At 39.4% G+C, this 18,820-nt stretch overlaps 1 protein-coding gene across 1 annotated transcript in view; it reads left to right on the forward strand.

Moving 5' to 3' along the window:
• Positions 1–15,840, forward strand: part of LOC115217904 (methionine synthase-like) — a 46,407-nt gene extending 30,567 nt beyond the window's left edge. Inside the window, exons 24-34 of the mRNA XM_036507910.1 lie at positions 378–498; positions 2,633–2,714; positions 3,399–3,497; positions 4,360–4,435; positions 4,980–5,135; positions 7,718–7,899; positions 10,701–10,834; positions 11,952–12,018; positions 12,454–12,552; positions 13,234–13,434; positions 14,414–15,840. Coding sequence (XP_036363803.1) covers positions 378–498; positions 2,633–2,714; positions 3,399–3,497; positions 4,360–4,435; positions 4,980–5,135; positions 7,718–7,899; positions 10,701–10,834; positions 11,952–12,018; positions 12,454–12,552; positions 13,234–13,434; positions 14,414–14,500 — 1,304 coding nt within the window. The 3' untranslated portion in view covers positions 14,501–15,840. The remainder of the gene's footprint in view (positions 1–377; positions 499–2,632; positions 2,715–3,398; positions 3,498–4,359; positions 4,436–4,979; positions 5,136–7,717; positions 7,900–10,700; positions 10,835–11,951; positions 12,019–12,453; positions 12,553–13,233; positions 13,435–14,413) is intronic.
• The last annotated feature ends 2,980 nt before the right edge of the window (positions 15,841–18,820 follow it).

The raw sequence follows: 18,820 nt of genomic DNA on the forward strand, positions 1-18,820 counted from the left end.
CATAGAGTTGATGTTGCATGCCCCTTTGACCCACGAATAGTCAAGAAGGAAGGCGGAAAAATAGATAAATGCAACCCTCCTCCAGCTGTAAAGCCCCTTCACCAGCTATGACGCCCCTCCCTTCAGCTATGAAGCCCCTTACTCCAGCTATGAGGCCCCTCCCTCCAGCTATGAAGCTCCTCCCTCCAGCTATGAGACTCCTCCCTCCAGGTATGAGGCCTCTCCCTCCAGCTGTAAAGCCCCCCCTCCAGCTATGAGGCCCCTTCCTCCAGCTATGAGGCCCTGTCCATAGTTATGCTTTTCCCACCAACCCCGAGCTCCTTTGTGTCTTTTATCCTATTTTATATGATCCCTTTTAAATGTTTTATTCCTTGTAGATGTCATTGGTCTGTCAGGACTAATTACTCCATCTCTTAGCGAAATGGTTCATGTGGCACAGGAAATGGAGAGAATTGGTCTGAAGATTCCATTGTTGATTGGAGGTGCGACAACATCAAAGTAAGAATTACAGGTGATACTACAATACACACACACATACACGCAGTCACATAACACTTTCGCATCACATGCAAACAATTTCTCACATAGACACACACCTACACACACACACACACACTATTGTTTTTACCTTTTATACAGGTGACATGAATTGCAATGCTGAATATCTAGATTTTCCATCTAATCCAATATCATTGGTATACCTGTTTATCTGTCTATCTATCTGATAATCTATCTATTTACTTATCTACCTACCTATCTGTTTATCTGTCTGCCTGTCCATCTGTCCATCTGTTGCTCTTTCTTGAAATGCATATGTGTGTCTGTGTGTCTGTGTGTGTACTTCCAGCCTCACTGGGTAGATTCTATCCAACTGGTTTCAAAAATCAAAATCAAATTCGATGATTGGCGTCCGTGCTAGTAGGGTGCTAAGAGCACCATCTGAGCGTGATCGTTGCCAGAGCAGCTATCTGGCCTCCATGCCGGTGGCACATAAAAGGCACCATCCAAGCGGGATCCTTACCAGCTTCGCCTTACTGGCACCCGTGCCGGTGGCATGTGTAAAAGATTCGAGCGAGGTCATCATCAGGGCCGCCTGACTGGCACGTAAAAGCACCCACTACACTCTCGGAGTGGTTGACGTTAGGAAGGGCATCCAGCTGTAGAAACTCAGCCAGATCAAGATTGAAGCCTGGTGCAGCCATCTGGTCCACCAGCCCTCAGCCATACGTCCAACCCATGCTAGCATGGAAAGCAGACGTTAAACGATGATGATGATGATGATTTATAACATTTTTCAGAACCATTTTTGTTTTGACAAGAATTCAGTCGATGCATTGAAAGGTGAAACAACTACATTGAACCAGTCTCATGTAAGCCATTTACAAACAGCACACACACACACACACGCACCCCCCCCACACACACACACACGCACACACTGTAATATTACACGACAGCTTGTGAAGAAATACTATCAATAACTCAGACCTTTACCAATATTCTGTGATAAGAATCTACAGTTGGTTAAATACACTATTAGTGGCTCATAAACCAATATAATATCAATATTGGACTACAACATGTTAAATATATTATTTATCACACACACACAAACACATTATTAACGACATACACACATACGCACACACAGGTATGTCAAATATACCATTTGCAATACACACATATTGTTATGGTATAATATTTGTACTACTACTTGTTAGATCTACTGTTAACAATAGACAAACAGAGTATGAAATATCAAAGGTTATTCCATTGTCAATGGAATACGGTGTCTGCTGCAACAAGATTGCTGTAAATGGACAGCAAAACGAGACTTAATCACCAATAATATAATTATTATTACTAAAGTAAATATAACAGAAAAGATGTGTTTGTTTTAAATGGTTTCCACATTCTCTGACATGTTTAATGATGTCTTAATATCTCTTAGCATTTGCTTTATAGTGGAATTGTGGTTGACTGGCAAAGTTGTAAGGCTGTTGGATAAGACAACCTTGTGCCATTTGCTCCAGTTCTCTCTGTTCTGAGTTCAAATCTAACTGAGGTTGTCATTGCTTTTCATCCTTTTGGGGTTCAATAAATACAATACCAGTCATATGCTGAGGTTGGTTCTTCTCTCTCTCCCCCCTCTTTCTGTGTGTTTGACTGTCTCTTTCTCTTCTCTCTGTTTCTCTCCTCTCTCTTTCTCTCTGCCCCCATCTCTCTCTCTTCTCTCCCCTCTCTCTCTGGAAGAAATCAATTATGTTCAGATATGAAGATGTTGGACTTCAGCATATTTAAAACACCCAAGCCCTGTCCCACCCCTCATTACAATGCCTGTTAATTGCCCTAAGTAACGGAATCCATTATGTTGCAAACAACTGAGATAACGCCTCTTCTCTGTCCCTTTATCTCAACAGCCCCTGATTCCTATGACAGAAACTCATGAACTGAGCTTCCTTTACTCCTTTCTTTGTCCCCATCAATCTTAGGGGTCATACAAAACTCCTGACCAAACTCCTACATAACTCTGATTAATTAACTTCTAATATTGTTTATTACATTTAATAAAGTTAATCTCATGAATATTTGCATGTAATTAATTTCAAAATTATCGTTTACCATTCCAAAGGCAGCACACAGCCGTGAAGATTTCTCCTGCTTATTCTGGACCCACAATTTATGTTCCAGATGCATCCAAGAGTGTCTTCGTTGTAAGTGGTTCTTACACCATCATATCACCTTTCATTCTCCAACTTATTTGATTCGTTTGTCTAATTCTTGTAATGTTTCATGTACACCCAAAGGTGTTCACATACACACCTAGATATATATACACACACAAACGCATATACACTCGTCTATACACATCCTCCCTCTCTTACATGCATGCGCTGAACATAGAAGTTCAATTACCATATTTTAACGAGTATAACAAACCCTTTTTTGTCAAAAATTAGGTTAAAAAATATGGGAGTTTCTTATACATGGATAGTATTACAATCCCTTACAAAACCTTTTTTTTTTCCAAATTTTAAGCCCTTCCAAATTAGAGGGTTCCTTATACATGTTAAAATATGGCATTACTGAAAATAATAAAGAATTCATTCTTAATGTTTGAAACATAAATTAACATGAAATCTTAATGAAATATTTTAATTTAGACTATTTTCAAGCGGGAAGTTAATATCATAGAATAAGGAGCAGTCTCAGACAGGTTGATTCCAAAGTGGTTAAGATGTCAGACCTCAGCCTCCTTCATGAACTTTTAGTCTTTAAAGATGAACCCTGTCTGAGATGCCAGAACAAACCTCTTCCCTCCCAAACGTCTTATTCTACAATTATTAATTAACTAAAATCTATCAACTTTTCATTGATTTCTTCGTTTTGTGATTTAGTTTTCTGCTTTGATGAAAAAAGATTCTGTAGAAGAATATTTGGAAGAAATTTCTGAAGATTACGATGAAATACGTCAGGATTATTTGGATTCTTTGAAGGTTTGTTTTAAACCATCATCATCATCATCATCATCACCACCACCACCACAGCTTCAGTATTAAATAAAAATGGCTCTCCTTTCTTCCTCTCACACCTATTTCCTCCCACCCACCTCTCCTCTCTTGCTCTGGCACCTACTTCCTCTCTTCACTCCTACCCACCTTCTCCTTTCCACACTCTCCCTTCATTGTCACTCCTCCCTCGTTACCCAACCCCTACACATTCCAACCCCATCATCTCTATACATCTCATCCCACCCCACCCCATCCCCTAGACCCCACCCTTTCTTCCCCCACTCTCACCCCTCTACACCCCAACACCACCACACCACATCACACCACCACACCACACACCACCATACCACACCACACCACATCACACCACCCTGCGCACACTAGCACTGACCACTTCCCAGCACCCACACCATCAGCCACATACCTACACATGCACACGTCAAGGTCACCAACTCTGTCCAAATGCACATGCACGCTCTCACATACGCATGTGCACCTTCATTTTGGGATCACCCCTACTTTATTATCTCACCTTCTTCCTAGCTCTCCTTTCTGACCCCTCCGTCCAGCATTCACCGTGTTAGATCGCTAGCCACAAAACCTTTTTCTGTTTTCTCTCCCTGTTTATTTCTGTGTTCCTTTCTGTCGAAGAGCGTAGGCTCGAAACGTAAAAGACTTTCTCACTTCCCGAGCGTTAAACTAATACATCTGTTTGTTGTTTACACACCCGTCTTCGTCTTTTGTTATTTTTGTAAATTCTCACTATGTGTGTGTGTGTGCAAGACACACATACGCACAAAATACATAAGCATACACTGTACTCATACCAACCTACATATATTTTCAGAATCGTGTTTATCTGAGTTTGAAGGCAGCACAAGAGAAAAAGTTCCAAATAGATTGGTCTTCGCATCCTCCGGCACGTAAGAATTGTTATTTATCTTTTGAATATCAAATAATTTATTGATTTCTTTGAGACAAGACTTAAAGAGACTTTATTTGTATGAATAAGGTGTAAGAGGATTAGATTATACCCCAATATATAACTGGTATAAGGTGTGACATTATTAAGTTAAACCCCAGATTTATCTCTAGATTTATATAAGAGAAATTAGATGGAATTTTAGGAAATATTTTGTATACTGGAGAAGTGGAAATAGGAAATGTGAGGGTGGGGTTTGGTTATGAACTCATGGTGCCATCAACGTTACGAGTTTCCCCCAAATGCACAGCCTACTGTTTTAAAAAAGAAAAAGTTCCCATTAGTTGCTCTAGCTCTGATGAGGTGGTCATGGCTATAAAACTCATTGATAATTGATCTATTGGGTCTAGACAACTTCTCACCTTTGGTTAAATAACAACAACAACAGCTTTCAAAACATTTGAATTAAGGGGTTAACCCTTAATTTGAAAGGGTTAATGAAATATGAAATTTATTCCTCACTGGTCCCTTTTCCCTCTTTGCAGCTCCCCCTACATTCTTTGGAACAAAGAAAATTGTTGACTGCAGTTTGGAAGAATTAATGCCGTTCATTGATTGGAAACCATTCTTTGATGTTTGGCAGCTGAAAGGAAAGTACCCAAACCGTGGGTACCCGAAAATCTTTAATGACGCCTCAGTTGGTGAGTATTTGTCCTTCATCTGTTATCATAAACAAGGGTCATGTACACACACATAAATGTGTATTACACACACACGCACACACATGCACACACACACACATGCACACACACACACACGCACACACACACACACGCACACACACACACACGCACACACGCACACACATCATATATACAAACCAACTGACACAAACAGATCTTCTTTCATTCCCTCAACATGTTCTCCTTCAGATTATGAACATAGTACAGTGGTGCCCTCTACCATACTGTGGTCCCTATTTACAACTGCACTGACTGGGCTACTGACTTGTGCTGACCATGGACAGAGTGCTGTGAACAATATAGACGTGTGAAGTCTTGCTCAGGGCTAGGTGGACGGGGCTGTTGATAATTAAGTGTCTCCAACAAGGATATAGCAGAATGAACTGTACCCTACTGAGGTACCCCTTACACCTATGTGGATTAATGTTTTGTAAAAGCTTATCTATGAACAGAATCAAGTACTGTTATAAACAACAACTGGTTGTCTGGCCTGGATCCCTTTGGTACCCTTTAATGCACCCTAAATATTATGTAGTGTGTTGTAACTCATGGTATCATCATAATGCCCCTCCCCCATCCTGCTCTCCTTCTCCCTTCCTCTCCCGACCCTCTTACTCCTGAGGGTACCAAAAACCAAACTCTAACAACCCATGTTCTACTTATATTCATCCGTGGCTGTGTGGTAAGAGGCTTGCTTCCCAGCCCTATAGTTCTGGGTTCAGTTCCACTGCGTGGCACCTTGGGCAACTGTCTTCTACTACAGCCTTGTGAGTGGATCTGGTAGATGGAAACTGAAAGAAGCCCATTGTATGTGTGTGCATGCATGTGTAAGCATGTGTGTGTATGTTTGTCTTTCTGTTTGTGTTTGTCCCCTCACCTCACTACTTGGCAACCTGTGTTGGTGTGTTTATGTCCCCATAACTTAGCCGTTTGGCAAAAGAGACTGAGAGAATAAATACCAGGCTTGAAAACCAAAGTCCTGAACTCAATTCATTTGATTAAAAGTTCTTCAAGGCAGTGCCCCAGCATGGTCGCAGTCTGATGACTGAAACAAGCAAAAAATAAAAGACATACATCACCACCACCACCACCACCACCATATATATATATATATGTATATACATATATATACATGCAAGTTTTGTGTAGGTGTGTGTCTGATGTGAGGATGATGTGCAATTAATGTGTGTGTATGTTTTGGGATGTGTGTGTTTTACAGGAAAGTGAGGAAAGCAGTCAATTTAGTGATTAAAGAGATAATTACCATTTTGTTGACTTTCTCTATTGATACAAACTGATAATATGATTAACGAGCTAACTAATGAGATAATTAAGTGATTAATGACCTTCTCTCTCGTTCAACACTGATTCCCTCCATCAAAGACCTCCGCCCTCCATGCTGACATTTTCTTGAGATTTCTTCAGCTCTCCCATAATTTTTCATTAATTAGCAACTTTCTTCGTTATTATTAACTACTTCGTTAAGGTGCCAATCTGACAGAATTGTTAGCACACTGCCGGGCAAAATGCTTAGTGGCGTTTCGTCCGTCTTTCCATTCTGAGTTTGCAAACTGTTTTGAAATCATTGCAGTTGTTGTTTAGCCCCGGGTCAGTCTTGATTGAGCAACCCATCATAAAAGACTCTCCAACCATGACTGTTACCTGTTGGTTTCTCATTCATGCTGTATGTATGGCTATGATATCTGAGCTATACATGTCCTCAAAAAGACGATAGAGCAGGTACAGGTGTAGCTGTGTGGTTCCGGGTCCAGTTATATGTGTGAAACCTTGGACAAATGTCTTCCTCTATAGCTTAGGGCTGACCCAAGACTTGTGAGTGGCTTTGGCAGATGGAAACTGAAAGAAGCCCGTCGTATATATATATATATATATATATATATATATATATATATATATATGTATGTATGTATGTGTATTGTTGTTTTTGTTGCTTATGTCCAATTCAGTGTTGATTTAGCTAATTAAAGATATTCCGGGCATGACCATCAAATCTGAAACAGATTCCTTTCGAGCAGGCCTCATGGAAGCAAAGTGGCCAAGCCCCTTTCAAGTGTTGGTCCTCATGGAGGCAGTGACCAAGACCTTTGGCATTATGGCGTGCTTGAGAAGAAGACCCACCAAGCTGAGCAAACTGGCATGGCAGATACTGGTGTCACGCAAATGTCACCCATGTAAAAGCACTCATTATACTCTCAGAGTGGTTGGCATTAGGAAGGGTATCCAACCATAGAAAATCATGCCAAATCAGACAGGAACCTGGCGTGGCCTTTCAGCATGTCAGCCCAGTCAAGCCGCCCAACCCATGCCAGCATGGACAACGGACTTTAAATGAGGATGATGATGATGATGATGATAGTGATGATGATGATATGAACATTAAAATGTTTACAAAGTAGAAAAAAATTACCCTCATGATAATTTATTAATCATAATCTCGTTATACATCCCCCCCCACCTGCTTTAATTCTTTATTGTTAATGAACAAAAAGTGATGTTTATAATTATGTTGTTATCATCAGGAACAATGGCCAAGAAATTATTTGACGATGCTCAAGAATTGCTGAAGAAAATCATTGAAGAAAAGTCTTTGAAAGCGAATGGTGTTTTTGGCTTTTACCGTGCCAATTCCAATGGGGACGATATTGAAATTTATGATGAGAACAGAAAAGTTATTGCAGTCTTTTATGGCTTAAGACAACAGGTGAGTGGCATGGGTGGGTTGACGTATGTGTGTTTAAGTGCCAGTGCCATGTGAGGAGCACTTCCACTAGTGCCACATAAAGAGCACTCATGCTGGCCCCTCGTAAAAAAGCTCCTAACTCTACTGGTAACAAAGGGCCTCTCGCTCAGAGGGAAAGGTAGACCGTATGATGCATGTGTGCTAACTGCCATGCTACATGGCAGTGAAACATGGACTATGACTGGTGAGGATATGTGTAGGCTTGCAAGGAATGAAGCTAGTGTGCTCTGCTGGATGCGTAATGTCAGTGTGCATACGTGACAGAGTGTAAGTGCCCTGAGAGAAAAGTTGGACATAAGAAGCATCAGATGTGGTTGCAAGAGAAACGACTGCACTGGTATGGTCATGTGTTACGTATGGATGAGGACAGCTGTGTGAAGAAGTGTCACACCCTAGCAGTTGAGGGAACCTGTGGAAGAAGTAGATCCAGGAAAACATGGGATGAGGTGGTGAAGCATGATCTTTGAATGTTGGGCTTTACAACGGCAATGCCAAGCAACCAAGCTGGGGCCTTGTAGAGCTTTAGGTGTTTTCTCTCAATAAACACTCACAATGTCTGGTCTGAGAATTGAAATTGCGATCCTATGACTGCGAGTCCACTGCCCTAATCACTGGGCCATTGTGCCTCCATGTATATACATATATATATATACATATGCATGCACTATAATCTTCTGTACAGTTTTCAAATTGTACCAAATTCTACTTGCAAAGTATCAAATAATCCAAGACTAAAATGGTTAATCACGGTTCCTCACAGTGGAATTGAACCCAGAACAATTTGATTGTGAAATTAACTTCTTCAACACACGGCTACCCCCATCTATTTATGTATATATATATATACATACCTATAATATATATGCATGTGCAACTTGTGTATATACTTATATATGCTTAATATACACATCAACATTATGAAATGGCATTTATTTCCATTCATTAAACTAAACCCATCCAATTTTGATAACTTGCAATAAAACTGTTCCCTTTATTACGCCCTTGTTTCTTTCTGTATTAAAAGGAGCAAGGGGATAAGGTGGGGCCTTAAAAGCTATTTATGGTTATGCCTCCACCTTAACTTTCGGTTTTTATTTCTTCTCTCATAATTATGTTAATAAGCTATTGAGGAAATGAAAGCAAAACAAAAATGTTTGAAAAAATTTTAAGACTATGAACAAAAATAAAATTCTGGAAAATGATGAAAATAATTAAAGTTTATTATTTAAACGATAATGTCAAAGAAATATATATTTCACTCTTTTTATCTGTCTTTTATATATTTTTTTAATTTTGTTTGCGTCTTTAAAATATAATTTTTATAAATGATTGTTTTGAAAATGTTTTCATGACGATAACAAACTAATTTTATCAAAGATAATTAACTTTATCTAAATTTCCTACCTTCTGAGGGGAGCGGGGGGTGTTGATGGCTGCGGGGGATGTGAAGTGAGGTTTCAGGGGATAATTTCTGCTAATTAAATTGTTTCATTTGCTCTGCTTCACTTAACGACATGTTTTACAAACAGCAATTGCTCGGCTTTTTAAAAACAATTTGTTACAATCTCATCTCTTTTTCTCTCTCTCTCTCTTTCTTTCTTTCTTTCTTTCTTTCTTTCTTTCTCTCTCTCTCTCTCTCTCTCTCTCTTTCTCTCCACACCTTCTCCCTGCTTTCATCATTTTCTCTTCTCATTTATTTTCCTCTTCCTCTTCATCTTCATTGGCATCATCATCATCATCATCATCATTACTGTCCCTGCTGCTGCCACCGCCACCACCACCACCACCACCACCACCACCACCACCACCACCAATCGTCATTGTTATTCTCTTAGTCATCATCATTCTACTCCCCTCCCCTGCATGATGATGATGATGATCATCATCCTCATGTTGGTCCACAACTTCCCTAATTAAACTCCTTCCTCTCCCGTCCCCCCTGCCCTCTCTCCCATAGACTGACCAAGGTCAGTCTAACAGTTGACCACAAACTGATAGCTCAGTCAATCGTTTATATCCTCTCCTCATAAGCAGGCCACCTGGCTGTAAACAGGTTCTACAATGCTATTGTGTTGAGCCAAGGTGTCTACCTTTCTCTCTCCTAACAACAAGTTCCCCTCAAAGTTGGTCGGTGCCATTTGAGAGACCAATTCCTTTGACAGATCAAAGCAAATCTTTCTTGAAAACAATCAAAAAATCCTTTTTGTTTTTCAATTATTCAATTATTTCTGTTTATTTTGCTTGGAAAACAATTTCTTTCCTTCAGAACCAAATGTTGCTGTTGTAGATTAGTCCCCTATCAATCATGATTGTACAGGCCAATCACTGAACCCTATCAATTTCCTCAAAGACTCTCCATCCAGGACCACCTTGTCGAATATGTCTTACCTTTTTTTAAGCTATGGCTGCAGGTATGATGATGGTGATGATGATGATGATGATGATGATGATGGTGGTGGTGTGATGATGGTGATGATGGTGATGATGATGACGATGATCATGATAATGATGATAATGATGGTGATGATGATGATGATGATGATGATGGTGAGGGTATTTGTCTGCTATTTCTAGCAAATAGATTTCCTTGTGGCTTTTTCTTGCTCCTTCCTTATCCCAGATTTCCTCATTAATTCATATTCCCCTGTTATCTTGTTTATAGCTCCACTTGTTCACCCACGGGCCATCTTCAATTCCTTCCCTTGGAATAAAAATTATTCTTTCTCTGCCATTATTTTTTTTCTTCCATTTCATTTTTAAAGGCCAAAAAAGTCCAGAACCAAGATTCACATTATTGTTTATCCGACTTCGTTGCTCCTGTCGAGAGTGGACTGACCGACCACATCGGGCTGTTTGCCGTCACTGCAGGCATCGGGGCCGACACCTTATGCAACCAGTGAGTTATCAATTGCAGTTCTGTGTCTCCTTTTTCATTATTATTTTATTGTATATGTGAAAGCTTGGGGCCTAGATGTGAAGTTGTGTGATGTGTGGCCTGGTATGTGAAGGCATGTAGCCTGATATGTGAAAGTGTGTAGCATAGAATGTGGCCTGGTGTGTGAAATGTGGCCTGGTGTCTGAAATGTGGCCTAGTGATTAAAATATGGGGGTTATGAGTGTAAAGTCCTGTATTTGATTAATGGCCAGAGTGGTGTGGTATGTCCTTAGACAAGGTTCTTTATTTCATGTTCCTCCACTTTGCTGAAAAGGATCTTTTAACAGAGAATTAAAAACAAGTCTATAATATATTTAATTCATTTAAAATTAGATATGAAAAACAATGGTTGTGTGGTTAAGGTATTTCACCACTAACCACACAGTCATGAGTTCAAACTTCACTCCATTCCATACTTTGCTATCTACTGACAGATAACTCCTTTATTTTAGGATATAACTTGGTGTTGTTTCCTAAAAGAATAACAAAATTTGATTTGAAAATTACTATTTTTAAATCTCACAACAAGAGATATTCAGCAACAGTACTTTGGAGTAAAGATTGTTTGCCAACATAACAAGGGAGTCCTGGTTTAGGACGAATGTTGCTGTAATTTAGACCCAGGAGACACAGATATTGTCTTGAGCTGAGTGCTGGATTCCCTGGTTCGAAAATATAAGGACACATATCGTGTCGTATAGCCAGCTAGAGACGATGTCTCCTGGGGCTAAATTACAGCAACATTTGTCCTAAACCAGGACTGCCATGTTATGTTGGCAAATAATCTTTACTTGAAAATTTGATTTATTACAATTTGTATTTTATTCTACATTTCACAACCATCATTTTGCATTCAATTATAAAATGTTAATTTTCATAAATTTTCCAGCTAGAGTAATTAGCGTAATCAAAGATATACATATTAATTAGCATTCCTCAATTAGCATATTTAAATTAGTATACTATCACAAATCTTTCATTGATTGATACATCTGATTAAGAAACTCATTATTTATTTTCTTCGTAAAAACATGAGATAATTAAATATTAATTAATCCAATATTCCATCATTTCCCAGGTTTGCTGAAAATCATGATGATTACAATAAACTTATGATACAAGTACTATCGGATCGGTTGGCAGAGGTATTTAGTATTGGTATACATCTTTCTCTCTCTCTCTCACTCTACACTGTGTGTGTGTGTCATCATCATCATCATCATCATTGTTTACTGTCGTTTTCCATGCTCGCAAAGGTTGGACGGTTTGACTGGGGTCTGGGAAGCCAGGAGGCTACACCAGGCCCCAATCTGATCTGGCAGTGTTTCTACAGCTGGATTCCCTTCCTAATGCCAACCACTCCGAGAATGTAGTGGGTGCTCATTACGTGCTACTGGCACAGGAACCAGAGGAGCTGACATCGACCACGATCGGATGGTGCTTTTTATGTGCTACCTGCACAGGGGTCACAACTACAATTTCCATTTGATGTTGATGTTGATGTTGATGTGTGTGTATGAAAATGGATCCATGAAGCTAACCCCAGTCGTCAGTCATGTATTTTTTTCTTTATTTTTCAGGCTTTTGCGGAGAAACTTCATGAAGATGTTCGCTGCCAATATTGGGGTTTCAATACCGAGAATATGGAATCCCAAGACCTCCATAGAATAAAATACCAAGTATTTATATCTTCTGTCACTGTTCATGGTTTGATCTTAGTCTAAGCCTGCATCTGTAGATTGGAGAACATCAGTTGGCAAGGGCTGGGACCCTTTATGATCAGAGTGATCCTGGATCTGAGTATTTACCTGAATGGCCCTAGTAGGGGGATATCCCGTATCAGAAAGACTCAGTCATTCATGTCTTCCCACTCCTTACATATTCTCCATACTTTCATCTCGTTTCACCCTCTTTTTCTTTATCCTCATCTTTTATGTAGATTCTCACACAAATTGTTAACTGTCCAGGTAATGTCTCCCTCTTATGATTCCCCTGTGGAAAATAAAATCATCATCATCATCATCATCTGAGTACCAGTAGAACTTTCTCTTTGAAGTAGTTAAATCTGGGTGTGTAAGGGGTATGTAGAACAGTTTTATTATTCTGTTGGTTATCCAGGTATATTCTGTCAGAGCTAGGCTGGGATACTCTCCTCCTCCTCCACCTCCCCTCCCCTCCTTCCACCACCACCACCACAAGTGCCACTGCTGTTGCTGAAGATGGTCCCTCCATTGCCCCTCTTACACTAAAAGACACATCAGCTGTTATGAAAATGTTTCTTATATTTAAATGTGCTTTTTTTTTATATATATTTGTTGTATTTGTTCTTATTTACCTTTTATATTTAATCACTCTCCTAGGGTGTCCGTCCAGCCCCTGGCTATCCAAGCCAACCTGACCACACAGAAAAACTGACCATGTGGAAATTATTAGAAGCTGATTCCATTGGCATCAAACTGACCGAATCCCTTGCCATGTACCCTGCAGCATCCGTTTCGGGACTCTACTTTTCACACCCCAAATCATTCTACTTTTCTGCAGGCAAAATTGCTAAAGACCAGGTAAGTAAATTACTTATGTATACAGGTGAAATCAATGATGAATCCCCAACACCTGTCATGTTGTCTGACACTCACAGCTTCCCACATCTTGACATTATCTGTACATGTATCATGTAGTGTCAATAAAGGGTATCAGTGATGCTGAGCAGGGTGTATTCAGGGTGTTGTTGAGCCAATACAGAACAACACTTGGGAGAAGATTATCAGATTAAAGATTAACCCTTCAGTATTCAATCCAGCTATATTCAAAGATTCAAGCGAGGTCGTTGCCAGTACCGCCTGACTGGCCCCGTGCCGGTGGCACGTAAAAGCACCCACTACACTCTCGGAGTGGTTGGCATTAGGAAGGGCATCCAGCTGTAGAATCTCTGCCAAATCAAGATTGGAACCTGGTGCAGCCATCTGGTTCGCCAGCCCTCAGTCATTCGTCCAACCCATGCTAGCATGGAAAGCGGACGTTAAACGATGATGATGATATCTGGCCCAAATATTCTACCTGTTTTATGATAAAAGTAACCAGATCTGGCTTCTCAAACTTACCCTGTAATGCCATTCTAAAAATAAGCAATCACATCATCAAAATTTCAAAGCGAAGAGATTATGCAGGATTAATTCATGATAACGTGAGTACTAAAGGATTAAAAACAATTTCTAATAATCTTCATGGTTTTTGTTCCTAATTTTGGCTTAGATTATTTAATCTTATTATCCATTGGATCATCTGTCAACACAACATCACAATGGAATCCTTTTTAGGGAAGCCCCAGATTTTTGGTAAATTCAATCCTGTTTTAATTTTATTGGTGACAAAAATGTTTCTCTTTGTGTATAGAAAAGGGAAATGTCCGGATGTGTGTCTGAGCAGTGAGATGTGTTGTGTTTGTGATTTTGTCATCATTGTCATAGTCATCACCATCATCATCACCACCACCACCACCACCGTCTTCACACTCTCTTTTCTGTTTCTCTCTTCCTCCAGGTAATCAGTTATGCAGAAAGAAAATCCGTCAGTATCGAACAGGTAGAGGAATGGTTGCAACCGGTTCTAAGCTATGCTTCATCCTGATCCATCCAGTCTCAGACTTTATTCTCTGTGTTTTATACAATTTAATATATTCTATATTTTTATGTATCTTTTTGTTTTATTTTTTACATTTTATTTAACGACAAAAGATTTTTATCTCAGGGATTCTGGTATTTAAAATCAAACATCTTCGTTATATTTATGAACGTCAATGAAGAGGTGTTGGCAGGCACAGCAGGCAACTTTCTCATTCATTATTTGGGATTTTCAATATAGTTCTCTGTGTGTGTGTGTGTGCAGGGATGGCTGTGTGGGTAAGTAGCTCACTTCACGACCACAAGGTTCCGGGTTCAATCCTATTCTGTAATACATTGGTCATTTTTCTTCTGCCATGGCTTTAAGTTGCCTAATACCATATGAATAATGAATAACGAATAACAGTGAGTGATTGTGTTAGTTTCCATAGCTGACAAAGCAGAATGAAACAGAAACACATGTGTCTTATGATTTAATGACATCACTCAAAAAATGTGTATTTACTCAAGTCTCGGTGGCAAACTTTCTCTTGAGACTAGTCTCGCAGTGACAGGTCTTATCATGTCTGAATACAATCAAATATATTAAACATGACTTTACATGAATATATTGTAATGAAAGCTGCTTCATGCAACATTATTTACACATGAACGCATGCAGAGAGAGAGAGAGAGAGAGAGATAGAGAGAGAGTGAGAGAGAGAGAGAAAACGAGAGTCTATCAGATGGCTGTTTACTTTCTTGAGTTTATCTACCCTTTGAAAGGTTTTGTTTTTCATCCTACAGAGTGGCCCCGAAACCCATCCTCTTTACTTATGGCTGGACGAAGTGGGTTTGGTAGGGTCACTGATTTAGTCATTGGTGACCTGACTATGAAACAGATTGCGCTGTGTCACAAGGGACCGACAACACTCAAAAGGGACCGGATTCTAATTAAAGATAACATAAACTTAACTATTGTTTATCATGCAGATGGTGTCTCTGCATTTTTTAATTTCTTTTTATTTATTTCTTTTCACACTTATTTTCTTTCACCCCCCCCCCACACATATACACACACTCTGCCTCTTTTTCGTATATTTTCGAATGAATGATTGAGACACACACACACTTGGCAGAGTTATCACAGAGTACATTTCATTTATCTACTCCTCTACACCTGTCCAGTTATTCCATGTGTTGCTTTTGATATTATATTCCTGATCATGTTTTTCTTGTCCCCTGGAAGTGTTGCTAGAACCTTTGTCTGTGATGCTCACCAATAACATTTTCTGCTGTGATTATATTTAAATGAAACCTGAAAGTCTGTTGTATATTTTTGAATAAACTCTCTTAAATTCCCTTCAATTTATTTGTTGTTATTTTCTCTCATTGCTTTGTATAATATTTTATGGCCTACCATGACTTATTCTCTCTCTGCATGATACCAGCACGGCCAAGTGCTCTCTGGCCAAAAGGTTTGTTTTCATTTAATGGTTTCACATTGAATCCTGCTGACCAAGTGTCTTCTACTACAGACTCAGCTCAAACGAAACTTTGATCGACAGAAACCAAAACAAGCTTCATCATTTTCATCCTGATCATCATTGTTTAACATCCGTTTTCTATGCTGGTATGAGTTGGACAGTTTGACTGGAGCCAGCCAAGACTGCACTGGGCGTCACTCTCTGTTTTGGCACAGTTTTTATGGCTGGGTGTCCTTCCTAGCACCAACCACTTTACAGAGTGGACTTGATTTGTATCGTGGATGGTTAATGGGTTGGATGGTTAATGGGCTGGATGTGTGTTGAGGAAAGAGCCAAAATTCTTGAGATATGTAATATACACCCATTACCCATTCCTCATCTTCAGTCTCGTTGTAGTTGACATCAGGTGTCTCGCATATGAAATATAACAGAATCAGTGCTGGCTATAATTTCTAGAGAAACAAGTGATGTGAGGAGCACTGCTAACACAGGTAGAGTACAATAGTGACTCATAAAAACGTTTGGTATACTTTGTAAGATATTGTGGTTGCATAACAAAACATGGTGTTCCTACATGTCATGAATGTATTGTATTTATGTATACATGTGATTGTGTGTGTTTGTGTCTTCTTGTCTTGGAGGCAGAGTTTTTCATTTCCAGGCATGAAAATATGTCAGGCCATGGGGAAATATTACCTCATTTAGAAACAGCTGTTGGTTGGCAACAGGAAGGGCACCTGGCAGTGGAAAATCTGCCTCAACAAATTCGGTCAGACCCAAGCAGCATATTTGAAAAAGTCAATGTGAAAACAATGAAATGATAATGATGATGATGATATCAACATTTAATGTCCATGGGTTTGACGGTTTGACCAAGCTGAGAGGCTGCACTAGACTCTAGTCTAATTTGGCATGGTTTCTACGGCTGGATGCCCTTCCTAATGCCAACCACTCCAAGAGTGTAATAGGTGCTTTTACATGTCACTGGCATGGGTGCCATTTGTGTGACACCAATATCTGCCACATCTACAATTTCACTTGCCTTGATGGGTCTTCTACTCAAACATGGCATGTTGCTGAAGGCCTCAATCATTTGTCATTTGTTTATACATACATACATACATATATATATATATATATATATATATATATATATATGTATGTATGTATGTATGTATATAATCAAAATAAGCAACTAGGATATCCAAGGTAGTGTAGTACAATCGTTTCATACTACTTCATTTTATTAAACACTGTAAGTATTACATCAGTTTTAAAATGTCGAGCAATCTTCAGCCGCATATAGAATTTTTAAAATTAAATGGACAATGCACATTTTAATACTTATTTCATTTGCCAACATTACAAAGAGGGTAGATATATAGACAGAGAGGTTAATTTCATCATTAAGAACATGGTAGTAGAAGGTCCTTCTACATATATGGCATGTGAAAAGCACCATCCGAACATGACTGATGCCAGTGGCCCCTGACTGGCTCCTGTCCTGGTGGCATGTAAAAAGCACCATCTGAATGTGATTAATACCAGGCCTGCCTGACTGGCTCCTGTAAAGGATGACTTGTCCGAGAAAATAACAATCTTCCACTGCTCTAGGGACCGATTCTGTAGGTTTCTACTCCACTCTAAATGGTTACTCTTTACTCTCTTACTTGTTTCAGTCATTTGACTGTGGCCATGCTGGAGCACCGTCTTTAGTTGAACAAATCAATCCTAGGACTTATTCTTTGTAAGCCTAGTACTTACTAAGTTACGGGGATGTAAACACACCAGCATCAGTTGTCAAGCGATGTTGGGGAGATAGACACAGACACTATCTATTCAGACCTATGATGACATTTTTCACTGTTCCTTTCCTTTCTCAAAGACACTACAGTCTAAATTAATTCTAATCACTTATTTCCAGATCATTGGTTTGTCCAGGCAGCGTTGATAAAATATTAAATATCAATTAAATTCTGGGGTTCATATACCTGACTGTCCCCTGATCCCTACAAATGTCTGGTCTTGTCATGTTGGAAATCTTTATGAAGATACTGGTAAAGAATGGTAGAAATGGCACCAAATACCTTTTAGTATTTAGGTTTGTTTATTCACAGTCAGAGTTTCAATCTCACCCAACATTATCTTTCATCCCCTCCTGGAGGTGATACCCTAAATACCTATTTCTTTATTACCCACAAGGGGCTAAACATAGAAGGGACATAAGTATTAAGTCGATTACATCGACGCCAGTGCGTAACTGGTACTTTATTTATCGATCCCGAAAGGATGAAAGGCAAAGTTGACCTCGGCGGAATTTGAACTCACAACGTAATAATGACAGACGAATTACGGCTACGCATTTCGCCCGGCGTGCTAACGTTTCTGCCAGCTCGCCGCCATAAATATCCTAAATACCAACCCTTTCTCCTATGGAGTTACGACATTTTCTCCAGGTTAAAAAACTAGATTTACAAAAAGAGACCATGATTGGTTCCATTGCCAAAATATGAGAGGTTGGCATCATTGGACTGAACTACAGTTGGTTTGGTGCATGAGTTTTGAATGTCTGTGAAATTGGTAGAATTGTTAGAGCCTCAGACAAAATGGTTCTGTGGTGACTTTCTCTGCTCTGAGTTCAATTCCTACTAAGGTTAATTTTGTCTTTCAGCCTTTTGGGGCCAGGAAAAAATTACCAATCAAAGGCAGTAGATTGATGGAACTAAGAACACCAGACTCATGACCAAGCTAATTGACACTAATCTTTCCTCTTCTATTATAATTCCATTCACACTTAGAATACATCATAGGAATAGTTATATTAATCCTCCACGTAATTATTTTATCAACATCGGAACGAT

Source organism: Octopus sinensis, linkage group LG12 (assembly GCF_006345805.1).
Source record: "Octopus sinensis linkage group LG12, ASM634580v1, whole genome shotgun sequence".
In the NCBI taxonomy this organism is placed as follows: Eukaryota; Metazoa; Mollusca; class Cephalopoda; order Octopoda; family Octopodidae; genus Octopus; species Octopus sinensis.